We start from the raw sequence: 26,876 nt of genomic DNA, 5'->3' as shown, positions 1-26,876 counted from the left end.
TGGTAGAGTCCACTGGGGACTGATAGGGAAAAAATACCAGGAGCTTGTTCCCACCCTGGTTCTCTGACTTACTTGGTTTCACTTGGCCACTTAGCCTCCTTACACTGGTTACCTCACAACCTAAGCACATCGTAGCCATTTCTAGCCCACGCAAAAGGAACATATTTTGTGACCCTAACAAACGCAAGAGACTGAGCTGACTGAGCCTACAAGGATGAATGTGGTCTGGCTCTAACTCTTAAGCAGCTCAGTATTCGTTAGGCCAAAATGGCATAAATACAAATATTCAATATGTTAAGTATCATGTGAGCATCTCCTCCAAGTAACTTCAGATTTACAGAATTCTTTACTTTTACTCCTATCATCCCTACTTCTCTTTCCCACATGCCCCAGGCCCTCTCACCAATCCCACAGTTCCAGGACCACTGGCTGACCTATCTTCCTGCCCATTCTGTGCTCTAGCACTCTTGCTGCCTTTTGTTCCTCTGATAAGAGAGTCTCATTAAAGCCCACAGTGTTACTTGTTCCGAACACAAATGATGCTTAGATCTAAATTTTCATCTCCCCTGCCACTGCTTTTTTTTCTACTCCTCTTTATTAAACACATGAAACACTGGGAGTTTCAGAATCTGCCTCTATCTCCAGACGTAAACTTTTCTAAACAACCAGCCACACTAACATGAGTGATTTTTCTAAAGTACAAATGTGATTATAGAACTTCAGTCCTTAAATTTCATGGTTCCTCTAACTTCAGAAGACACACAAGATCCTTTATCTCTGGCCCCTGTGTATCTCACCAGCTTGCTGCCTGCTACCCCTACCCACCAGATCCTAGGACCCAACCCACCAGATCCTAGAATCCAACCATACTCAACTACTCCTATTCTCTCTCACATCTTGCCTAGATACTCTTCTCTTTCTCAATTGTTTGCTCATCAGAAACTCACTTCAGTCTGTTATAGGACCCTTTATCCTTGCCACTGAAATCAAGTTATGGCCTTCAGCTGGGCACACTCCTATACCACCTTCATGCTTGTAAAGCATAGCCCTGGGATGGTTTACTACCGCTAATCTGCCGCATGAGAGACACAGAGAGAGGCAGAGACACAGGCAGAGGGAGAAGCAGGCTCCATGCAGGGATCCTGACGTGGGATCGATCCCAGGCCTCCAGGATCAGGCCCTGGACTGAAGGCGGCGCTAAACCGCTGAGCCACCCTGGCTGCCCATAATCTGCCGAATTCAAATAGGGAAGACTAAGGAGGAAGATCTACACACTTCACTCCTTCACCCAAGCTCAGGACGCTATGCTTGTGAGGCACCATCAGCCTCTCCCTTCTTAGCCAGAGCAGCAAAAGTCCCTTCTTGGAAACCCTGAAAAGTAAGGACATAAGAATCCCAGGTTTAACACTTTCTACCATTTCCCCAGTGATCCAAGCCAAGTACTTGGGCATAAATCTAAACTACATCCTTCTGACCTCATCATCCTCTACCTTCTATCAATCACCAAACCCTAAAGTTTTATCTCCACATATTTCTCCATACATCCTTTTCTCTCCAACTATCCTACCCCAATCCTATATCCAGGCCTCATCATCCTCTGCCAACACTACAGTAACAATTTCCTAACTCTTTCTGATGTGTCTCGTCCCGTTTCTAACCTAATCTCCACGCTGCAGCCCGAGTGATCTTCTGCAGCTCGGTTCTGATTGTGTCACTCTCTGACAGCCTCCTGTTAACCTCAGGATAAAGGCCAAGCCCTTTACAATGACTTACAGAGCCTTTCATGACCTACTTCCTTTCCAGAGTCACCTGCCCCCTTCCCCCTGCCCCACACTCAATCCAGTGATATTGAAATGTCTGTAGTTTCTGACGGGCATCACACCATTGCAAATCTTCATCCCTTCTTTCACGTGAGTCCTTCTGTCTGAAGGACACTTGAGTCCCCATCTCATCGCTGCTTCCACCTTGAAGACTCTGCTCCAGGCATTACCTCCAGGAAGCCTTCCCTAACCTCAATGCCCCATTGCTTCCTGTCCTGCTCTCAGGCTGGGAGGTCACTTCTCTTTCGAACTCACTCTGTGAGTCACTCCGTCATTGAATTCCCTACCCCATGTCGATATTTATTTTTATGTCCCTCTTGGGCAGAGGCCCTGTCCCCAGGAATCAGAGGTTACCAGCACTCAAGGTACGTTCGTAGACTTAACCTGAGCTCTTTGTTCTTACCAATCATCCATTCCTTAATTTATCCGTGAACTCAATCCTAATAATTTATTGATGAATTTCATGGGTATGTCCCACCCCACTCATCCACTCTTTTTGCTAAGTAATATCCTGATTTCCTAGATGCCTTCGGCCTGTGTGGAAACCAATCATTTTCCTTCTTCTCTAAAAATTCTAGAGCATGTGAAGAACATTTGTTAACTACTTCCAAATTGTGATTTGTTTTTAAATTCCTCATTTGAATCGTTTTTATATGCTTCTTGTCCTGGTGACATAACTCACTGATTACACTGCATCTTTCATGAGTGTAGACCGACATAAATGATGTGGAGCGACAGCCTAATCCTCCGGAACTGCGAGACTACTGCTCTCTCTTTGCTGGCTTCCATCTGCAGGAAATGCAAATCTCAGAGGCAGCCGTCAGAATTAAATACACTTTGATAAATAATAGCCTAGTAACATCACATTACTTTTTACAACAGCTCTTTGAAGTCAGTCGGAGACCGGAGACCGAGCCCGGCTCTTCCTGCCTACTACTGGCTTTAGCAGCTAAGGGGCACAGCTTTTTTGCTTTTTTGGTTTTTTTAATTCAAGTTAATAAAGAGTCAAGCCTAAAGAGCTTTGCTATAAATCTTACATTTTCCAAAGGAAATCTCAGGAGACGAATGGAAAAACTTAGAGGGTGGGTCGTGGCCTCTCTATGGAAGTTAAAAGCAGAGCAGAGCCCTCCCCCGTCTGGAGAACCTGGGCTCGAACTAGAGAATAGTGAAAGATCCAGACTCAGCTTCTGGCATTGAGGATAAGGAGCAGCAGGGAGGGAGGGGCGGGAGGAGCCGGAAAGGACGCGCCCCAGAAGCACGCTCCTAGGCTCCTGCTTAGCTCGAGGAGGCCGCCCCGTCCCCAGCCCCCGGCTCAGCAGAGGCCCTGGACATACACGTGCTGTACACACGACGGTACAGACAGCAGGCTCTTCTTCCCTGCCCTGCAAGGTTCCATTCTGGATTCTACTCTGGTTCCTTTTTCAAGCAACAAGAATGACTAGTGATAGAAATTTTAAAGGCAAATTTTAAAGGCAAATCATGTGTATTTGGGCTTCTTGCCTAAAGCTAAAAAACGGAGTAGAAGAGTTTCTTCCTCCATTTTCGGCTTCTATTTGTCTTTCTCCCAGTTCCCAGGCCCCGAAGGCCAGCGACTCCCCTGCTCCTGGACCCCTACAACCCAAAGCTCCCTTCTCAAAATAGAAACCGCAGAAGGTTGTGAGCTGCTCCCTCCCTGGTCATCTGCTTTCCCAAATCCCACACTTCTCAAGTGTCTCCCCAAGCATCCAGCCAACCCCCCCCCCCCAGCAAGCTCTTCTTTTCTGTCCTCTCCTCCAGATCTTCTTTCAAATCCACTCATAAGCTTTCTACATTATTCATTTCCATGCCATTCTGTCCTTTAGAAATTCTTTGGAAAATTGTAGCAATTTTAGAATATTTTGACACTCCTGTCATGGAGCTGTAGCTCCCTACCCCATTTTCTTTCTTTTTTTAAAAAAATTATTTATAAATTTATTTTTTATTAGTGTTCAATTTGCCAACACGTAGTATAACACCCAGTGCTCATCCCGTCAAGTGCCCCCCTCAGTGCCCATCACCCAGTCACCCCCACCCCCCGCCCTCCTCCCCTTCCACCACCCCTAGTTCGTTTCCCAGAGTTAGGAGTCTCTCATGTTCTGTCTCCCTTCCTGATATTTCCCACTCATTTTTTCTCCTTTCCCCTTTATTCCCTTTCATCATTTTTTATATTCCCCAAATGAATGAGATCGTATAATGTTTGTCCTTCTCCAATTGACTTATTCCTACCCTATTTTCTAACGGGAACATTTGTTTGACACTTCATGTCAGTCATTCTGGATAATTTACTTATGTCATCTCCTTTAACCATTACAGTGCAGTTAAACATTATTCCTACTGGGCAGGAAACTGAGAATCAGAAAGGCTGAGGAATTTGCATTGATCACAAGGTATTAAGCAGGGAACTCAGGAGTCAGTTTGGTCAAGTCTCATGTTCTTTCTTACTTTATGTTTCTGCTCTAAAATAAAATTTAAAAAATACTAATAAAATTATCCAAAGCTATGGAGTCTGGCCCTGGCTGACATTTTTTGAAATTCGCTCAAGTGTTTACACCTATAAGGAAAAGGGCTGGGTCACCGGCCCACATTTTCACATTGCTTATAACTCTCAAGCCAGCGGAGCCCTAAGCAACCCTGAGCTTGAGAAAAATGTCAACCAAAATAACCTCTGTCTACTACTACTGAAGGGAAATCAGGTATTAAGTTGATAGATTTCTGATGTCTAGCGCCATTTACATGAACTAATGCTCCATTAGGTATTCAGAGAGTATAAAAAGATCAATGATGACCAGCTGGAGGTTAAATGGCAAATCCAAAGCAATATTTTAAGGGTTGAAGGGAGTGCTTTCTTTCCTCAGATTTAAGAGAAGGAAAAGTATTTCCAATTAGACACGGGCCCCAAGCAAAGCAGGGCGGCTCGTCTCTGCTCAGGGGTGGTGCGTTACGTGTGTCGGGGGCAGCTGTCAGCCGCGGGCTGGGATCTGACCGCACCGGGGTCGGTGGGAGGGCTCGTCTAGGCACCTCTGTCTGAGGAAGGCTCGGGCAGAGACTTGCCCGCTCTTTCGGGAGGTGCTGATTTACTGTGAACTTCATGTAAGACTGTATTATTTTCAACCTCAGAAATATTTACCAAAAAATCAGGGACCACGACCTCCTGGACAAAAGGAAAACCGTCACAGCACTGAAGGCAGGAGAGGACCGGGCCATTCTCCTGGGACTGGCCATGATGGTCTGCTCCATCATGATGTACTTTCTGCTGGGAATCACTCTCCTGCGCTCGTACATGCAGAGGTAATGCCTTTGGGTGGTTCGGACGCGGCCGCTGGTCTTCTCCTCCTCTCCCGTAGCTTATCGGCCCTAAGGTCCTCTTCCTCCACCTTCTTTCCCAATAAGGACTTTGAGCGGGGCCTGGCACATAATATTTTTAATAATGTCATCGAATACTAATGATGAAACTAGTTCTGCGTATACGCTGCCTACCGTGCGCAGGGACCTTCCATACGTGACTTGCTCAATGCTCACGGACATACTTCACAAGAGAAGTAGGAGAGGGGTATACTCATTATAAAAATGGCAACACTGAGGCTCAAGGTAGTGATGATTTGCCTAATATCACACACCTGTAGCATATGGCGGAGATAAGATTCAAACCCACACCCCACTCAACCCCACTCCTTCCCCACTCAGTCCCTCTTCTTGTCCCTTGTCACCTCTGTTGTCCAGCATCGTTCCTTTCCTGCCCACAGCCCTCTTCATCACCCCACATATCGGTGGTTCTCTACTGCACGTTTACAGTTCCTGAGAATCATTCAAAAATACTGATGCCCGGGTCCCCCCACCGTCGACCTCCAGAAGGTCGGGTTTGAGGGTCTGAGTGGGACCTGGTCGCCAGCATCTTTCAAAGTCCCCGCCCCCAGGGACCTGAGTGTGTTATCAAGACCGGGAAACACTGCTGTGCATCAGCTTTCAGCCACGGCAGAGTCTGAGCCCTTTCCATTTTGCTATTTGCCCTAAGATCACCGAGTAGACAGGGAGGCAGTTAAATACCAGACCGCGACGGTATCGCCCCTGAGCAAGCCGCGTGAGCCGTGTCACCGCCCCCGAGCTGACCGCGCCCGGAGCCGGACTCCGAGCAGGGGGGGCCTGGCCCGGCCTCGCTAGCGGGAACGTGGCCCGGTGGCTCGGCTTAGGGAGCGAGGCCCTTTCAAATGAGAAGTTGAGACTCTGGTCTGAAAGAGAATCGAACCATTGTGTGGCGTTCATTTCCCCACCTAAACTAATACTTTCATTTTAGAAGCAAAATCCAGCAGAAATGCAGTAATTTGCTAGAACTAAGGCCCCAGCTTTCCCATCTGTGGCCGCTGGCTCGGTGGGCCGGGCCGTGGGCCACATTCCTCGGTGACCAAGCGCTGGTACCTCCGGCCTGCGTGCTCACCGGCTCCGAAGCCACGTGCAGGTGCTCACGTCTGCTCAGAACCATCTAGGACTCGTCCCCTTTGTGTAAGCGACACCCGACCATCCGGGCCGGAGAACACTTTGCCACCCTAGAGGGTTGGGGCCGGCATCCTCCGCGGGTGCAGCTGGGCCGCAGAGGGAGGCCGAGCCGCTGCCGCAGGAGGGCACGTCGGTAGCACAGAGAACACGGTGATGGGCTTGACCCGCAAGTGACACTTTTTTGCTCGTGTGTCACTTTGTAATCATTACTGTTATCCTTGATCATAAAATTACAAGTATTTTGGAACGAGAAACTGGCCAATGGGCAGCTGGGGGTCGGTTGGGTCTTTTTCAGTCTTTCCAGTCGAGGTCCCAAGGGTTGAGGTCCCGGGGATCGAGGTCCCAGGGCCCTGGCGCAGGCCGTCGGGTACAGGGCAGGGGGGCCAGTGGCCAAGGAGCCTGCCCGAGCCGCGGGGTGGTCAGCGCGGCCGTCCCCACCGGCCCGGCCCTGGCCTTTCCCGAGCTCTGACCCTCACCTTTCAAGAAAATTAATGCCCGACTTGCAAAGTCCGGGAGTGTCTACGGTGCAGCGATGGGGAGGACAGGCGCTCGGGCCACAGTTCTCGGCCCAGGGAAGGGCTGTGGCCGCTCGCTGCCCCGTGGGAGGTGCGGGGAAGCGAGTCACTGCCTGCACCTGTCGGGGCCCCTCGGCTCTGGCCCCCGGCCCCCCGGCCGTCGGCGGCCAGGACGGGTGTAGGAGGCCTGGATGGGTGTAGGAGGCCTGGATGGGTGTAGGAGGCCTGACGGGCGTGGGAGGCCTGGACGGGTGTGGGAGGCCTGGATGGATGTAGGAGGCCCAGACGGGCGTGGGGAGGCCGGGACAGGTGTGGGAGGCCCGGACGGGCATGGGGAGCTGCCCGCAGAGCGAAGGGCGGCTTGTGAGGTCGCAGGTGACTTAGTGTAGCAGCCCCTGGTAGTCGGCACGGCTCAGACCTCTGCATGGCCCCAGGCCCGTGGCCCACCTGCCAGGGTCACCTCTGTCCCCCACCCCCAAGCTGCCCGCCCAAAGCCGCTGTGCCCGAAGGCACAACCTGGGATACATGGGTCGCTTGGCTGGTCGGGGAGTGCGGGGGGTGGGGGGTGGCCTCAGACCCGCGTGTCTCGTCTCCGCAGCGTGTGGACCGAGGAGTCGCAGTGCACCCTGCTCAACGCCACCATCACCGACACATTCAACTGCTCCTTCAGCTGCGGGCCCGACTGCTGGAAGCTCTCGCAGTACCCCTGCCTGCAGGTGCACGTCAACCTCACATCGTCCGGTGAAAGGCTCCTTCTCTACCACACGGAGGAGACCATGAAGGTCAACCAGAAGGTAGGCTGCCCGGCGCACCTGTGCCCACCCCCACCCCCCCGCCTGCACACCTGTGCCCGGCCCTCTCCACCCGCGTGGGCTGCTGGCCCCGCCCCGGGAGGCCTCACTTTGTGCACATGTCGCATGTCCTAGGCAGGTCATCCCCCACGGTGTGGGGCGGGCTGGCCCTGCACCTCCATCCAGAAGCATAAACACCTGTGGTGCAGACTCAGAGGCTTCCAAGCCAGTGAGCAGCTTGTGCAGGTCATACAAGCCCCCAGGTATGCGCCGTACACCTGAGAGCACTGGGCTGAGGCTTTTGGACATCTCCCTGCTTCCTCGTCACCGTGTCTCAGTGCCGGGGCCGCAGGGCCCTGACCTCTGGGCTTCAGCTTCCTCGTCTCCAAGGTGCTTGCGAGGTCCCTGCGGGCCGAGGTGCGTGGGCAGGTGCAGAGCAGAGCATGGTGCTGGCCCAGGCGGCCACAGGCCTGGTCCCCCGCACGCGTCTGCGTCCCCTGGACACACGCTATGCTCACGGGAGCACGGTTGTCCAGAACTGCGACGTTCACAGCCACGGCTGGACGCTCAGCGAACACTGGCGAGAGCTGCGGGCCTTGCGGTTGGGGCCCGGCTGACCGGTGGCCCCGGCAGAGCCAGGCTGCGGTGGCGGCGGCTGGCAGGTAAGTCTCTGGAGCTTGTGACTTGGGGTAGCGACGGAGGTGCCCCGACAACCCGGTGCTGCCCCCGGGGCCGCCGGCCGTCGCCATGAGGCTACGACCCTCGAGAGCCCCTCTCTTCTTTGTAAGAATTTCCTCTCCCCACAATCACCAGCGCCTGCACGACGCAGGTTACATGCGTGGAAGAAGCGCAGCCGCTGGGCGATGAGATGCTACAACTTGGCATTTGCCTTGTGACCCAGTGACGCAGAGGAGGGAACTCCCCTCGCGTGTTGGTCACGTCTTGAAGGAAGCCCCCCAGGTCCCTCTGAGGACAAAGGCGGTGGCCGTGCCAGGGACCCCGTGGGAAGGTGCCCTGATCTCCGCTTGTCGCCGCCGCCCCGGGGGACCCTGATCCTCACCGTGTTCTGCACACACGGAGCGTGGCTCCCCCACATCTTGCTTTCCGAGATGCCAGAGCTTCACCTCGAAGCCGACCTGGGACGCTGGGCGCCGGGGACACTCGGCAGGCGGCCAGCGCTGAGCAGGCCCGGGGTGGGCGGGTGGTCTCCGTTTCCTCGTTTGGCCATTTGTCACTGCACCCGTGAGTGCACTGGCCGGCGACAGCAAGCAGGGCCACCATAGGAGCCTCGGCCAGGCTCTAGGACAGCATCTGTCTGCCGTCAGGACGGCGCCAGCTCATTGTTGGGTTCATCTGCCCCCTTACGTGGTTTTTACCTGTGAATTAAAACACACGCGTGCACAGAAACACGCGAGCGAGGAAAGGACGTGCAGCTCAGGCGTTTATTACAGAGCCCACCAGAGGGCAAAGAACTAAAGCGTTTCCTGCAACACAAAACCCTCCTCCTGCCCCCTCCCATTACCCACAGGCTCTGCCCCATATGCCAAAGATGACAGCTGCCCTGACGGTGCTGCAATCACTGTTTTCTCCTTGGCACTGCTGCTGCCTAAGCATATGTCCTTAAACAGTGTCTCGTAGTTTTGCTTGGTTTGTGAACATCACATAAGCAGAATCACGCAGGACGTTTCCTGTTGTGTCTGGCTCCTTCACACACCCTAATGGGGCTTAGAGCCATCCCATTTGGTGGCAGTTCATTCATTTTCATTATTGTACGAACGTTCCAACGTGTTCATCCTCTGTTGATGGACATTTTGACTCCTGTAGGGTTTGGGGTTATTACCAGTGATCCTGCCTTGTGTCTCGGTGCCCGAGCACACGCATTTCTGTTGGGTGAACACCTGGGAATGAAACAGCTAGACCCCGGGGTGCACCTACCTGGGGGCTTAGCAGATGACACCAGACGGTTCTCCAAACTCCCACACCCCGAAATGAGAGATTTTACCATTTTAAGTCCTTACCCACACTTGGTATCATCTGTGATTGTAATTTTAGCTGATGTAGTGACATTTCCTTGCGATTCTGAGGACTAACGTCACCACCTGACTCTCATTTATGTATTGGCCGTCTGGTTATTCCCTTTTGTACAATGTTCCAGTCCCTTGTCCATTTTTCTGTCTGATTGTTTCTTCTTCATATTCATTGTAGGAAATTTTTTACATAGATATGAACCTCTGCTGGGTATACGTGCTGTAAACACCTCCTCTCCTTCCGTGGCCTTTCCACTCTCTTAATGAGGTCTTTGAATGAAAGAACTTTCTAATTCCGATACAGCTAGATTTTGTTGATCTTTTTTTGCTATTGTGTAGGTGGTGATGGTTGTTTCACTTTTTGGGTTTTGGGCTCTTTTTTTCTCACGTGGACATCCATTTGCCCAAGTCCGCTTATGAAGAGATCTCCCTTTCTTCACTGGATTATTTTTATAATCCTAATCCCTCCCCCCTTTTTTTTCTGGGAAGTTATCTGCTGTATTACTATTCTTTTAGGGTTTAGCCTGGAGATTACAACTTGTTTTTACACCTCAGAAACTTTCATTGTCTCCCGGTGAGCTTTAATGCTATTTAGAAATTGGCTCTCCAAAAAAAAAAAAAGAAAGAAAGAAATTGGCTCTCCATGTAATTGCTGCGTCTTTGAAGGTAATCTTGGTTTATTTTAAAGATCATTTTATTTGGTTTTCCACAGTTTAACTGTTATGTGGCAGAGTGGGCATTTATTTTTATTTGCCTGCTTAGTGTTTCCAGGGCTTCTTTCGCTGTTCCTTGATGCTCTTCAACAATTTTGGAAAGTTCTCAGTCAGTATTTCATCAAATATCATCTCTGCTCTGATTCACTCCTGTTTCCCCTTTTTGTACTCAAACTGGCAGTATGCTAGACTTTGTCTGTGTATCCTACTCTCGCCCTCCCTTTTGTAGTTTTCCTCTTTTTAATCTCTCTGTGCTGCATCCTGCATTCTGATTTATCTTCTAATTTGTAATTCATTCCTTAGCTCTGGCAAATCTACGGTTAAACCCATTGATTGGATTCTTGATTTCTCATCTTGTATTTTTCATTGTCAGAATATTCATTGGAATCTGTTCGACCACTTCTAGTTTTCAGAAATATCCTCATTTTTGTCTTTTAAACCTTTCAACATAAAATGCAAAATTATAGTTATTTTATCTAAAGTTCATCTCAAGGACTTCAATATCCAGAGCTGCTATATGCCTGTTATTTTATTTTCTCCTCCTGTTTGTTTTCATGTTTGTCTTACAGTATCTGGTTATTTTTCATTAGGTATGGTATTTGCAAACTCATTTATAAAAATAATTTTAAGCCTAGGATGATGTCATCACACCATCTTTTCCAGAAAGTACTTCCATTTGCTTTGCCAGGTTCCTGAATGTATGAGCCATACATGATCACCTCATGCTGACTTCACAGGCTGAGATACACACGCCTGAATTGAAGCCCCTTTGAGGACCTACTTCAGGTTGCCATTATTCCTAGGACACAGTCTGTAGGGCCCCAACACAAAGTGGATAGGGGGTCGTCAGGCCCCCTGCCTGACAGGCCCTCAGTGATGGCTCCTGCCCCAGCCCTGCAAGGCTATCCAAAATGCCATTCTAAGCTCTCAGCCCCCTTCTAGAATCAGCATATACTCCCAAGGCAAAGGCGGCACCAAAGGTGGTTCACCTTCCTGGCCCCGCAGCTCTTCATACCCTGGAGAGTCTTTAATCAGAAATATATATACTGAAAATACAGTTGCCTCCACACCTGAAGGTCATGAAGCCACAATCCTCATGCAACACGAGGCATATCCAGGATATTCCCGGGGAAAGCATAAAAATAATCTCTATGTGGATCTCTCCTTCCTGTTACCCTCCCCCCAGCTCACTAAAAATAAACAGTCTTCCCAAGAATTACCAAGAAATGGGCAGAGTTTTTTTAGAGATGCATAAGGCACTACTGACCATGTTTGATCTCTATCTTTGCAGAAAATATCCAGAAGAGTTTTATTTTTAAATTCTCGCACTCATATATTCTTCCTTTTTCAGCTTTTAAGCCCAGTGCCCAGCTTCTTGTCAACATTACAACTGGAGCTGCTTAAGCTGATAAGCTGGCAGGCTCTCGTAGAGCGACTGGCTGACCGCTCCAGGGAGCCGCCAGCAGGCTCAATGGCCTCGGCCTCTCAAGGCCACAAGGCCTTCTGAGGAATCACAAATAGAGGCTGAGTATTAATTCACTGTGGCTGTTAAATTCTTCAATGCTGATCTCCTTTGGGAGGTTAAAACCTACTCTACCAGGGATTCTCAAAACATGACTATTTGGTCTGAGAGTTGATTTAAAATCAAGTTTGGAAAAAAAATAATAAAATAATAAAAAAAAATAAAAAATGAAGTTTGGTATAAAACAAGAAAATGAAAAAAATAAAATAAAATAAAACAAGAAAATGTACGCATTAAAAAGGGGTTCCGGACCCAATTCCAATGCGTGTGGGGCAGGAAGAGGGGCTGTTTCTCACACCATGAAGCAAATCTCCAAAACCAGCTGGTTATCGTACAACTCAGCCCAAATCGGATACTGTCCGCACAGAGAAAGCATCAGGTTGCGTACCTTAAGAGCGCGGCCCCTGACTACCCCCACCCGCAGTTCAGATGCCAGTCACAAGCTCTGCTTATCAGAGCTTCCAGAAACCCCCTCCTTAAGCTCTATTAATTTGCTAGAGTAGCTCACCGCCTCAGAGACACACTTTGCTTATTAGAATCCCAGCTTATTTTAAAATGATAGAACTCAGGAAAGGCCAGATGGAAGAGCCATATAGGGCTAAGTATAGGGAAGGGCACAGATCCCTCTGCAAGCATGCCGGTCTCCCCAAATCTCCCTGCGTTTACGCACCTGGAAGCTCTCCTAACCCGGTCCTTTGGGTTTTTTATGGAGGCTTCATTATATAGGCATCATTGATTAAGCCATCAGCCATTGGCAATTGATTCGATTTCCAGCCCTTCTCCCAGTTGTTCAGGGGATTAAGACTGCAAGTTCTAACCCTCTAATTACATAGATGGTTCTCCTGGCAGCCAGCCCCATCCTTAAGTGTGCTCCCAAAGTAACCTTATTAACCTAACAAAAGACACCTTTATAGCTCTTATCACTTAGAAATTCCAATGGTTTTAGGAGCTCTGTTCCAGAAACAGGGACAAAGAATAAATATGTATTTCTTACTATATAAATCACAATATCACATCCATTCTCTGTTATGTGGGATGGTACCATATTATATTGTATCATATATAATTGTCACGGGAAAGATAGCTATTTTTGGTAAAGAATAAGTTCTATAAATTAGCCGATCATTTGCAAATCTAGACTCCCCACCATCCCTCACTTTGTCACCCATTCTGAAGCCTTCTGGGTTTCCTAAAAGCAGAGAATATACATGTCTAGACCAGCATTCCTCAGCCTGGGCACTACTGATATTTTGGGTGGGATAATTGTTGTTCTACGAGGGTGGGTTCTGTCCTGTACGGTGTAGGATATCTAGCAGCATCCCTGGCCTTTACCCACCAGATGTTTAACTTCCTCCTCTGTCCAACTGTGATAACTGAAAATGTCTCCAGACAGCGTCGGAACCACTGCTCTAGATTTTATTTAATTTTGAGTTTAGATGCTGTGAGATACCAAAATCCTAAGCAAGGCTTAGAAGCACTTAATTCCTCTGCATTGCATTGATAGAGTAAAGGGAAACGGGAAGAAATGAAAGACAAGTTGAAAATCTAGATAAGAAATAAAAGGATCAAATATTTATCAAGTGTCTGCTATATATTGTGGCCCCAACACTACGCTAAGAACTTTATAAAAATCATCTCATTCAATCCTAAAACCACACCCCCAAATAGTCAAATTTTATCAAGAGTTTACAATGTGCCAGCCACTGTATCATATTAAATATTTTACATGAGCTCACTTATTTAATTACAACAATCCCATGTATTAGATACCACTATCATCTCCACTTTTGAAATGATTGTAACTAATCCAGAAAATGAAATGATTTTACCAAGGCCACACATTCACCAATTAATTAGGTTTGAATAAAAATCTAAGTCTTTCCATCTCACCCTGCTATGACTTAAAGAGAAAGACATGGAGCATCCTCCTGAGAGGATAAAAAATCTAATTCCATTAAACATTTATCCTCTGATGACATATTTTAGTGAACAGGTGAGAATCCATGAGATTCCATCACATCCCAAGAGCCACGTAGGATAAACGGCCATTGCATAAGGAATATAATTATCTGGGATCCATAGGAAAGGCCAGAGTTGTGTATCCAGCACCAGTTTACCCAGAATAGAGATTAAACAGAAAGCAGCGCACCCTGGAAAGGGGTGGGAGTGGGAAAAGGCCCAGAAACGAGACATATGAAATCCCCATAATTAGCACTTTAAATTGAAAGATGTCCATTAGACATTTGCTGAAACTACCTATGGACCAGAGATTCAGAAATGCTTAGGACTGACAAAGTTTAGTCATCGCTCACCAAAACTGAATTCTGGGAGAGCCCAAGGCACCTTCGAGCAGAAGTGGAAGGAAGCACGTGCCCCAAAGAAGCCTGTGCTAAGCATCAAGAAGAAAAGCGTGGGGAGCGACTCTACTCCTTTCCAGTTGCTGAGAAGGGGACCATGGCGAAGGGCAAGGGCAGGCGAGGTGAGGGACTTCTCTAGGCCTAACTGGATCCGTCATGAACCAGGCGGGGTGGCCTCCAGGGTTGAGCCGTCGAGGCCCTGACTACTCTGCAGCCTGCAGATGGCTTGTACTCAGTAGGTAGGTTCCCCGGCCCTTTTACCGTCTCTAGTCCAGATCAGGCAGAAGTGCCGTAACAGATGGGAAAGCTCCAGGAAACTCTGGAAAGGCGCGCACCCCTCTGGAGGGGCCTGTGCCTAGATACTGAGGGAAACGCCAGCGCGTAGCTGTGTGAGCTGTTTTCCCCCCCTCTCCCCAACATTTCAAACCATTCACCAAAGTCAAGCAGACACTAGAAGTGCAAACTACACAAATGTAAACCGAATTTTGTGGGGTTCGCTCTTTTTAGCGGTGATGAGGAGCAAGACGTCTCAAAAGGGCAAGAGAAGAGTATCTGAATTTACTCTCTCGCCTCTCCCATCCATTACCCACACCCCAAAACCTCGAAAGTTCAAAATGCTCCCTGTGTGCCGCAGGAGACAAGGCTTCCAGCCGGTGACCTCTGCAGCCTCGGAACCGGGGAACCCCGTGTCCTTCTCTAGCACAGAACACAAGCATGGGCACGTCACGCGCCGCACAGGCGCAATAAACGTGCTCAATATTCATTGTCTGAGGGCACTTTTAAAGAGTTCCAGCGGACTTTAGAACCAAGAACGTCTAGGTTGCACGGAGCAATCTCTTTGTTTCTATCTCACAGTCATGGTGGGCTTAGGATGCCCCGGCTACCAGTGAGTCCCGGGAGCAGATTTGGGGCCCACCTCTTGAAGGGTAGATCTTCACTCAAAGCCTTTTTAGCTTATTCCTTGTATCGCCCCATCCTTGCTCTGTAATATCTTCTGGTCTCGTATTGTTTATGTTTCTCAGCTTACGTCTACACACTACCTGGCACACTAGACACTCAACATCGATTGGACTTCATTAGATTAATTGAACTTCAATAAAAACAAAACGAAAATTCTAGCCCCTCTCTGAAATAAAATCCTCCTCTTTTTATAAATGAACAAATGAAGCACAAACCCTTTCCTTGAGGTGATGCTGAGAACTGACAGCTCCTTTTCAAGCATCATGAGAAAAGAGGCTGACGTGGGGTTATTCAGCCAAAGCACCCCCTCCCCCTACGCCCACTTCTCCCCACATCTTTTATTTCCCGGGTGAGGGCCTGTCACTGCTGGCTTCACACATGCCTAGCAAAGCATGTCTAAGCAAAGCCCAACAGGTAGTTTCTCAAAATTCTGTCCACCGTCAGAATAAAAATAATTCTGAGGCGTAAGATTCAGGAAGTCAGGCTAAGAAAATCACATTTTCAGCCACTTTTTCAAAGAACTGTAGAAAAAATGCAATTGCCGGACCTTCCCTGTCATGGAAGGGGAACAAAAGAAGTTGCCAGAAGCCAGGTTTCCCCAGCTGGAAGAGAAAAGGTCATACTTGTGGGGGCAGCTCTATGGTTTTCAATACTAAGGAGGATGTAAGGGATCTGGGAAAGCCGTGACGTTTATTAACAAAATTCGGGATGAAGAAGGATGTAAGACTAACTCTTCCACTGAATGGCTGCCTCAGAGGCTTACCAGGTATTTTCGTATGTTAAAGTACAAAAGAAAGAATGATCAAAGGCCGTGGCAAACATGCGCACACACACGTAGGGTCCCGCCGGGCCGGGGCTGCCCAACGCCGGGACCGTCACCTCGCAGTCCACAATACGTTTTCCAAGTGGGCATAGAGAGTGAAGCCTCCGGCTGTTGAAATGCCTTCTGTATACTCTAAACATGAGATCATCCGCCAAGCGTGTGATAAAATCATGAGCCCGTGAGTCTTGGCCCCAAATCCACGCGAGCCTCAAGAACACGCACGCAGCCGTCGCCTGAGCCGTGGGAGCAGCAACCTAGAACCCCGGGTCCGGGTCCGGGTCCGGCACCACGTCGAGTGTCCCGGGACACAGAGCAAGGAACCCGAGGTTAGAGCCGGCTCAGCTCTGCCCGTGGGCACCACGTACCTGCACACGCGCCCTCCGGAGAGGTTCCCGAGTCTTGCACGTGGCACTTCGGTTAGCGACTTTGGAAGATCCTAGGGACGACGTGAGAGTCCAAGAAGAAAACGTGGAAGTGGGAATTTGTGGGGCCTCGTGAATAGCCATTAACCTCCGCACAAACCCTGCCACGGGCATAAGGAAGCGGATGCTGGGGAGCCCCGGAGGCCGCCCTCTGGACCCGCAGGGGGTCTCCTGAGCCCGCCTGGCCCGGCCCGGCCCCAAGCGCCCACCCTGGGCCCCCGAGTCAGCCCTTCCTGTCGTGCAGGGCTCGGGCCCTCCCGGCCAAGTCGACACACACGCTTGACACGCTGGGCCTGAGACCTTAACAAGCATCACTGACCCGGCCCTGTGAGCTGGCACAGTCTCAGACGTACTTTCTAGCTCATTTTACTCGGCAAATGCAGAATTATTGTCATTTGACAAACATTTCTCCAAAATATATAGAAGGCAGATCCGTTCACAAGAGCATAAGAGAAGAAAACACTCCGTTTTTAATGGAACGTCCTCTTTATCGAGATCATTTCAGCAACTTAGTACTGTTTGCCACGGAAACTACTACTATAAACTGTCTTGGCCCAAAAATACACAGAAGCCCGGTGCCTTTGTGACCTAAACCGGCTCTATGGGAACTCAGCCGCAGACGGCTGGTCTGTGGTTTCTTCAGGGCTTTGCTTCAGAAAGCATTTTAAAAAAGTGAGACGATATGAGACAGCTTTGAAAAAAGGAAAAAAATAAAAATAAAAGTGGGTCTCTCCTTCCTGCCTTTAACCCTTTTGATCCCAAAGATATCCAACCGGTAGAGAATTTATTTCACGGAGTCATAGGCTGATTTTATACTAAGTTGTACCTCCCTGAGAAACTCTGCTCACTCGGAGAGACTTCCAGGCCCTTACTGTTGTGCCAGTGCCAGCTCTCCGCCGCGCTCGTATTTGCGGGCGTGCTCACATTCGCTCTCCGCTGATTAAACCTGAAGGTGTCAACCAGCCCTGCCATGAGAACATGACTGACGCCCCGTTTACGATAAATACCAGCGCGCTCAGTCTCCGCTCTTAACTAAGTAAGGGTCCTCCTGCTGTTAGAGCCCAAGAATCCAATGATTAGAGCAGGTGCCTGTGCGCCACTAATAAAGTCACAGAAAAGAGTAATCCCAAACATACTCCACTAGCAAAACTCATGTATTTTCTTCCTGTGGAATCTACAGGTCTTCCAGGATCTTACCCCCAAAGCTTCCATCAAGGTACCCAAAGTCCGACAATAGCCCACCTCATTTGTGTTTCTGCATAACAGTTGTGGGAGTTGTGCACTGCACAACTTTTGGGTGCCAGTCACATGGTAAAAGTCACAGCTGTGAATATTTATAAGCACAACTTACAAATCGGTAATAGCAGTGAAATATGTGGGTTTTCTCCTAAAACCTGTGTGATAATTTTTCAACAGAAAATAAGTGTCCTAAGGAGGGGGGCATAGTTTTCTAATTTATACTAAAATATTACATAGATTAGCAGTGATCTTGTCACAAACCAATTTGATTCAGACAAATCTGTTAAATTAACCATTTCATAATGTGTATAGCGCTGGACAGGGATTTTCTTTTTCCCGCTGGGAGTCAGTTATCATAAAGAAGGGAAACAGCTGAGGACCCGCACATCTCCCTGGAAAGCGACTTATATCACTTTCTCCCTAACTAACTTTTTTTAAAAAATCAGTTTTGCCCCTGCCCATTTACAGACCAAGGAAAAGGGGTCACAAAGATCTCGTCTCCTTAAAGACCGTGTTTTAAATTAGGAAAAAAAAATGTATTCAAAAGGATATGCAATAAGTAACAAAAACTCAGAGTTCTTTGATCCCATCCGTACCCAGAAAAGAGAGGGCAGGGGGAGGAGAAAGGACAGGATGAGGGACAGGGGTGGAAATATAAAGTGAGGTGAGGGATTGGGGCAGGCAGGGAGGGAAAAGAGAGACAAAGAGAGAAACCCAAGGACTTAGTAGGAAGAAAGGAGACACATGCGGAAGAGATACAGCAAGAAGGAGAGGAGAGGGGAAAAGATCAAAGGAACGAGCGTGAATCGTCAGACGAGTGCTGGTTGAGTGTAAACTCATTTGGTTCTGTTTTATTTTTCCCTGGTTTATGGAAAAAGCTACTTTGTCACGCTCACTGGGCGTGAACAGCTCATCGCAGCTCAGTACTCAGTGTCTCTACACCGCCCAGGACCTTTTTCTAGCGACTCACCAGAGGTACAGCTGTTCCCTCGACTCCAGCAGCGAGGTCACCTCAGTGACGTGGCTGAACGAGTGAAGGGAAGCCAAAAAGAGAAGAATAAACTACTTGCCCTGAGAGAACCGGTAGCTTCTGGTGTCACGTGGACAGCTGTGGGCAGACCAAAGACAGAAAGACTGACACGATTCCACGGTAAAGTGTGTTCAGGAGGGAATGATCGAAGCTCGCCGTGCTTAGGTGTGGTGAAAAGATTCCACTGGAGTCCTCCGATTCTAATCAATAACGAAGCTGTACGCGGGTGACCTGTGTAGGTACACGTGGGGCAGATCAGCATTATTTCTATTGCCGTGTGAGGTCTTAGGGTTTCTGGAGACTCTGGTTTGAATATGGAAAGAATAAGGGACACCCGGGTGGCTCAGCGGTTGAGCATCTGCCTTCGGCTCAGGACGTGATCCTGGAGACCCGGGATCGAGTCCCATGTCGGGCTCCCCGCATGGAGCCTGCTTCTCCCTCTGCCTGGGTCTCTGCCTCTCTCTCTCTCTCTCTCTGTCTTTTATGAATAAATAAATAAAATCTTAAAAAAAAAAAAGAATAAGCATCCAGGTTATTTCACACACCGTGAAGGTGACCCAGCTATCCCACCCCCTCCTAGTACCAGACACACACACACACACACACGCACACAAAGATCTCCTGATGGGTTTCTCTCGTTTCCCGCAGTGCTCCTATATACCTAAGTGTGGAAAAAATTTTGAAGAATCCATGTCCCTGGTGAACGTTGTCATGGAAAACTTCAGGAAGTACCAGCACTTCTCTTGCTACTCTGACCCAGAGGGAAACCAGAAGAGCGTCATCCTAACCAAGCTCTACAGCTCCAACGTGCTGTTCCATTCCTTGTTCTGGCCAACGTGCATGATGGCTGGGGGCGTGGTGATCGTTGCCATGGTGAAACTCACGCAGTACCTCTCCCTGCTCTGCGAGAGGATCCAGCGGATCAATAGATAAAAGCAAGATGGATGAGATCATTTTCTTTAAAGCTCAAATACTGTTTTCTTTCATTCCTCACCAAAGAACCTTAAGTTTGTAACGTGCAGTCTGTTATGAGTTCCTTAATATATTCTTATACGTAGAGCAATAATGCAAAAGCTGTTCTATATGCAAACATGATGTCTTTATTATTCAGGAGAAGAAATAACTGTTTCGTGTCGGTTGGTTTTCACAATCTTGTTTTGATGCTGGAACTAGCACTTCCTTCTCTCGTTCCGCCAAGGCAGGGCTCAGTTGTTCATCCGCCAAGCTTTGGGGAGGGACGTAGACGGTATCAGCGTGATAACGTCGGTGTTCTCAGTTGTCAGATATCTTGAAGATGTTTCTGCAATATTTTTCATCACTCATTGTTTACTAAAGCTGCAGCCAAAAATATTCTTTCTTTTCTTATTCAAAACTGAGCCCTGTAGCAGGTGAAGGGACCAGATTTCCTAACTGAAGGATGTTAAGCATTTTCCTTATATTTCTACCATATCACTGTAAAGAAGGGGGGGGCGACGTCCAGACAGTTATTTCTCTTTTATTATTTTCTATTCATGACTTAAGATTTTTTAACTGATTTCCAAGAATAAGCTGTTTTCATTAACCAGTTCTATAATCTCTTCCTGTGATTTAAATAGAAAATGAACAGAGCCCTTTTCCATTTAAGACCCTGCGACTGTGTGAGGAGACAACACTTACAAAGAGTTTCATTACCTGTGAATTGACTGAATGTTGAGTAGATGCACCGTGGCCACCCAGGAACGTCTATGTCACCAAGATATTTATGTGAAAATCTTTATTCAACTGAACTGTTAGAGGGTAAAATTAAGATCCTACTTGCCAGTAAAGACCGGTGGACTGATTTCAATGGGTAAATCGATTGTGGCAAATTAACATATTGGAATGTTACTCTTTGGGAATTTATGTTTAAATTAATGAGTGTGTAGTCTCTCCTTCTGACAAGCGTTCCCGTTGGGATTTTAAAGCTACGTGCACAGAATATTTGTCTCCTCTACATGTTTTATTTTTCTATTTACAGTTCTCTTTTTTGCTGCTAGATTTTATACACAGAGCAGACCTTTTTCCTAACACGCACTCGAAATGAATAACAGATCTAAAGGAAGACTTTGTCACATTGCCCTTTGCTTCTCGTGTGGGGGGAGGGGGAAGAATGAGGCATTGGTTTTAAACAAAACATTCCATCCTTTACTTAACATCAATATCAAAAGGAGAAGGCAATCATCTATCTTTCTCATCTATATTTAAGTATCCTTTTATAACATAGTATCACAATTTTCTAGATATTGGGAAATTTTATAAAACATATTTGTGGAATGCATGGTGAAACTTATCTGATGAAGTGGAGAGTTTCCTGCAATACTGTAATTCATAGTTTCACTTTCCATAAGATGTAAATTCTTAGGTTGTAATTGGGACTTCAAATGTGTAATTAAAACTTTAAAAAACAAAATCCATTACATCGGCAAGATTTATATACTTCTTGCGTTCTAAGCTAACAAGTCCATGGTCATCCAAAAACCTAGGATTCGCTATCTTTAAAGGTATTTAGGGATCCCTGGATGGTGCAGCGGTTTAGCGCCTGCCTTTGGCCCAGGGTGCGATCCTGGAGACCCGGGATCGAATCCCATGTCAGGCTCCCGGTGCATGGAGCCTGCTTCTCCCTCTGCCTATGTCTCTGCCTCTCTCTCTCTCTCTCTCTCTCTCTCTCTGTGTGTGTGTGTGTGTGTGTGTGACTATCATAAAAAAAATTGTAATGCCAATTAAAAAAAAGGTATTTAAATAGATTATAAAGAAAGTTCCTTTAACACCCAAACATGTACAACTTTCAAACAATATTGTTTGCAAATATGATGGAAAGCTCGATTCCTACCCTACTTTAAAAACATAATTCTGAAGATGATAGAAAACTCTTTGTGACTAGGGAGCTGAGAATCTGCGATCTTTAATGTTCCTTGAGCTCCCCTTCAAGCAATCTGAAGATGAGTTACTTATTATTTTTTTTCAGATTTGTCATTAAAAATTCCCAACTGATGTTTCAAGTAAGAATTAAGAAATCTCAAAAAAAGGATTAAGAAATCTCAAAATAATAACCCCCAAAAAAACTTAACTAGTGACTTTCTGAATTCCAGTAAAGCAACAGCCCCTCCAAGCAATTTAAATGTATAGACAATTAAATGCTCATTATTAAAGGAAATGAATTGGGATTGATAATGTTTTAAATACATTGCACATGCTGACTAACTTAATCTTTATTAGAGCCCTATTGCAGAGAGCACTATTATTTTCCCATTCTATACAAGAGAATGTTGAGGCTTGGAGGTGTTAACTTCCCCAAGAGCGCACAGAAACCAAGATGGCAGAGCGGGGAGAAAATACCCAGCCTGTGGCTTCTCCACTGTAGTGACCATCTCTGTGGCTTTGGGGTATTTTAGATAACACTGAGGAATGCTACGGTTTAGGAAGGATTATGGGGGTAAAGGGTAAAGAGGAAAGACCGCTGGACTGGAAGTCAAGGACGTCATTCAAGACATGGTGACTAGGGCCCTTCAGGCTTCTCGATTAGTCTCTTGACCTCTTTGATTGTAAGATTAGAATATGAGGGGAGTTGACCACTAAGCTCCTTTTTAACGTTAACGTTTCATCCTAGAGATATGGAAGGAAGAATGAATACCACTCCCCAACCTTCATAGCACAGGTCTGACCTCGAACAGAACCTACACCTGCTAGTCCATGGATCACAAAGCGGCCTCCCTGTTAATACTCCCCATGGCCACGTGCCCTTCTCCAGGATGCAGACCTTTATCTACACCCGCCAGAAGCAAAGCTCTGAACCTCCACAGGACTCCACAAAGACGGCCTCCGTCTCAGGGTGTCTGTGCTTCTAAATCACTTTCAGTAGCCAATTGGCATATTCCATCTAAAACCTTATTGATTTCAAATTCCCTGAGTTACAATTATGTTAAAACCCCGACAACAGTAAACACACCAATGATCGCTTGCAAATAGCCATAATAACAGATTCATTCTGTAGAAAGCCACTGGTGCAAAGCTGACCGATCGTAGTAACGGAGCGGGCAACCATAAAGTACCTCTCAGGTCCGCCACGTGACGTTAGCGATCCAGCACGCTACTCTTTTTTTCATTGCTGCAAATATTATTTTCAATATGTCAAGCCATAAACACATTTCGTGGGCAAAGCATCTTGACACTATAATCATTCCATTGACGTTACCAGAGAGACGTGTAGGACAGCAAGATAACATGAGCGATGGATCCGAGAGGGGTAAAGCAATAATTTTAAAGCAATGACCTGCTGTTCACAGACATAATTAAATTTCCTCCCCTACTCGGCCAAAATACGGCAGTAAACGACGTTCAAGCAAGTAAGGGAATGTTTTTCCCAGATGGGAAAGAGGAGGTGGTTGAAGTTCGGACATGCTTCCTTCTCTTCCCACTTCTCCTTTTTTCCCTTTCCCTTCATAAAACGCTCAGTAAGAACAACCCCATGGTTCCGCAGTGCCCCCCCCCACGTCTGTACCACATTCGGAGTCTGACCCAAGGGCGCAGTGTCAGGACTCTTCTGAAAAACCTGTCAGGGTGACACGTCCGACAGAACCGAGCAGGCCTCCGTGAGGTTGACTCCGTCCCTCGCTTCCGTACAGCAACCGCCAAGACAGTGCAAAGTGCGGGACCCCACCTGGTCTCCCAACCATGAGTGTGTAGCGCACTGCAGGGGTCAAGACGACACCCGTGAGGAAGACAGTGGAGCACGGAGAGCTCTCGGAGAGCCCGAGCCGCGAGCACAACGGCCTCAAAGGGGCGATGTCCGACGTGTGGGGCGCCCGGCTCCGTAGACAGGGATAACGGCTGCTTACGGGGGTACTTAGTAGTATCAGTAGAAAGCGGAGAAGTAGTAGTAATAGTCTCAGGACAACCACTAGTAGCACCTGGCCTCCTGGAGCCAGAATAGCTCTAAAACGCCTTTTTGCCCAGAACCCACAGCAAAGCCTGAGTCCTTCCTGCAGCGTCGTTAGCCGGTGACGGGGCCGGCTGCTGCGGGCTCCCTGCCGGTTGTGGGGCAGGCCGCCGGTAACGAGGCAGCGTGGGAAGCCCTGCTGATGCCGGTTTGAAATCTGCCTCCCATAGGATCCACACACTAAATCCACACCAAATCGCATCAGTACTCCTGGGTCACCAACTTATCCTAGTAGCGCTTTTTTTACTTAAAAACAGAGGAGGGAATGGGGAAAGACCCACTTTTATTTGTTTAAAGTGTAAAACCACAGGGAGGTCAGACGTTCAGCCAGGATTGACATAAAGGAGAATTTCTGACTGACATCAGCTTTAAAAGGGGGTGACTGGGTGACAGGCACTGAGGGGGGCACTTGACGGCCCGAAGCCTCTACAACCTGTAATGTGACTTGTTACGTGGTGTGACATGGAGTGACATCAGGACACGGAGGAGGTTCAGGATGCTCTACACGGCCTCATCCCCTGTTAGCACTGTGAGCCGTAGTGCTAGAAATTGCTTTTGGTAGAATTCACAATTTCTCTTTATAAAAATCTCCTGTCTCCCTCCGTCTCTTTGTCTGTCTGTCTGTCTGTCTCTCTCGCCATCCGGCGCTCTCTCTCAGCTGTTTCTTCTGTTGGTCGTGTCCTTCACCTTCGTGTACCAGCGGAGATGGCCCCGTGTTCCCCAAACCCCTTGTGTCTATACTTGCAGGAGGAGAACAACCCAGCACTTCTCAGCCTCAGAAATGCCAACTGTCTGTGTATCACTTGTCCCCAACCGGGCTACCCCTGTCATGAGCGATGCAGGGCACGCGCTTTGCAGCCCCACGAGGTGGGGGTCAAGTGATTCCCCGGAGGAAACTGGGTGTGAGTGAAAGAAGAGGAGAAAGGGTGCTGGGCGACAGGAGCAGCAGGTGCCCCCCACCCCGGCTTCCAGCACCGGGATTTGGGCCCGAGGACAAGTGCTGCGGAGACAAGGAGACTCGTGGGCTCAGAGGGCGGAGAGGGGACTAGTGCTTGGAAGTCACTCTGCGACTTTTCTATGGTTCCCCATTATTAATAAAATTTGAAAGAAAAAGAAGTCTCTGATTTTGATTCAGTGAGAGGGCGGGATAGTCTGGTTTCAGCAAAGCATAAGGGGGGGAGGTGGGGAAACGTGCTAGTTTGTTGTCTTCAAGCTGTTATGTGGTCACTGATGGGACCCGGAGGGAGGGACGCGGGCACAGGGGACGGGGAGGGAGGGGGTGCACAGGGACCCAGGCCCAGGGCCCAGGACGGGGCACCTGCGCACCCGAGCGCCCTGCAGACCTGGCTGGCGACCCTCGCCGCCCCGCCCCAGCCCCCGAGCCGGAAGGAGCTACAAGGAAATGACCCCACATGTGGCCGAAGTGTCACACCTGCAGGACCCACACGCTCAGGTGTGCACGGAGACGTGGACACATGTGCACACATGCACACATGCACACGCACAGAGACACGTGCATGGAGACGCGCACGGAGACACACGCACACACATGAAGAAACATGCACGGAGACATGCAAACACACAGAGATGCACACAAACACATGTACACACACGGAGACATGCACATGGAGACACGCACAGACACACATGAATATCTGTGTGCACACACATATACACATATACACAGACACAAATCTGGACATATATACACATACGCACATACACGGGGACACACACACATAAAAACGTGCACACACATGTACACACAGGAAGACACACACATGCATGCTCAGGCACACACACGCAGGCATGTGCACACACATGCACACACGTACACACATGGAGATGCGTACACATGCACACACATGCACAGACACACACGTTTACACACAGACATACATGCACACAAATGCACAGAGACACACGTACACATATAGAGACACACAGACATGCATGTGCACACAAGACACACACATGCATGCACAGACACGCTGACACACACATACACATGCACATGCATGCATGGAGACATGCACATACATAGACACACACATGCACACAGACACATATGTGCACACAACCTACACATTCATACATGGAGACACACAGACATACACACAAAGACACACATGCATGCACACACGGAGATACACACGTGCACTGATACACATGTACACACAGACACACACATGCACACACAGAGACATGCACACAGACATATGCACACACGCACACACATGGAGACATGCACACACATACATGCACAGAGACACACAGACACATATGTGCACTTGTGTGCACACAGAAACACACAAGCACACAGACACGTATGCACACAGATACACACGCACATGGGCATGCACACAGACACGTACACACATGCGCACACAGACACACACGGGCACACATGTACACACATATGCACACAGGCACACACGCACACAGAGACACACTCTGGGGGAAAAGCAGCCTCCTGTTCTCCGCACACGCCCGCAACCGTACCCGGCACCACCAGCGCCACGTGGCGCAGGCCCCCTGCCCTAAGCGTCTGCTCATCACCTCCTTTTCTGCCCACCGTCACCCTCCTAGGACCTACAGCTCAGAGCCATCTTCTCTCCAGTCCCTGCACTGCCTCTCACCCTTCACTCACTCTTTGTACCAAAAGGAACTTTGACCAGCGATGTGTGCTGCTGTCACGGCCTGCACAGAACTGGGCAGCGGCTTCCCCCGTCCTCGGGAAAGAGCTCAAGTGCCTTAACCGGCCCGTGGCCACACCGGGCTGCACTCCCAGCCTCCCCCCAACTCCCTGCCCCCCACACCTGCTGTTCCGGCCGCGCTGGACTAGTCCTTCAAACCCACCCGACTTTCTCAAGCCTCTGTCTTTCCCCTGCTCTTACCCGACCTGCCTCCTCGTGCCAGTGGAGGAGCTGATAACACCGTGGGCTCGGGGGTTAAATGCCCGGGTTCCAATCCTGTCCCTACTTGCCTTGGTTTGGGTTCACACAGAAGCAGGCCCTGAGAAAAGGATTCAAGGGCCAGCAGTTTACCTGGAGGTTCAGAAAATCCCAGCAGGGGAGTCGGGAAGTGAAAAAGGGAAGAGAGAACCCAATAAAGAGAACGTCACCAAGCAGCCACCTCTGGGGGTGGCAGACGTGTCATCCCGCAGGGAAACTCCGGGAAATACTGAGCAGCTG

At 48.6% G+C, this 26,876-nt stretch overlaps 1 protein-coding gene across 2 annotated transcripts in view; it reads left to right on the top strand.

The window, feature by feature from the left end:
- KCNMB2 (potassium calcium-activated channel subfamily M regulatory beta subunit 2) overlaps positions 1–24,795 on the top strand; it is a 206,122-nt gene extending 181,327 nt beyond the window's left edge. The window contains exons 3-5 of one of the 2 annotated variants that reach the window (XM_072752153.1): positions 4,977–5,126; positions 7,443–7,638; positions 19,377–24,795. In XM_072752153.1, coding sequence (XP_072608254.1) covers positions 4,977–5,126; positions 7,443–7,638; positions 19,377–19,661 — 631 coding nt within the window. In that variant the 3' untranslated portion in view covers positions 19,662–24,795. Of the gene's footprint in view, positions 1–4,955; positions 5,127–7,442; positions 7,639–19,376 lie in introns of both variants that reach the window. The other variant, XM_072752152.1, reaches the window with a different exon arrangement.
- Positions 24,796–26,876: the final 2,081 nt, after the last annotated feature.

This window comes from Vulpes vulpes, chromosome 3, assembly GCF_048418805.1.
Source record: "Vulpes vulpes isolate BD-2025 chromosome 3, VulVul3, whole genome shotgun sequence".
Lineage (NCBI taxonomy): Eukaryota > Metazoa > Chordata > Mammalia > Carnivora > Canidae > Vulpes > Vulpes vulpes.
Note: the sequence above shows the minus strand (reverse complement) of the source record. Positions and strands in the feature narration are given on the sequence as shown.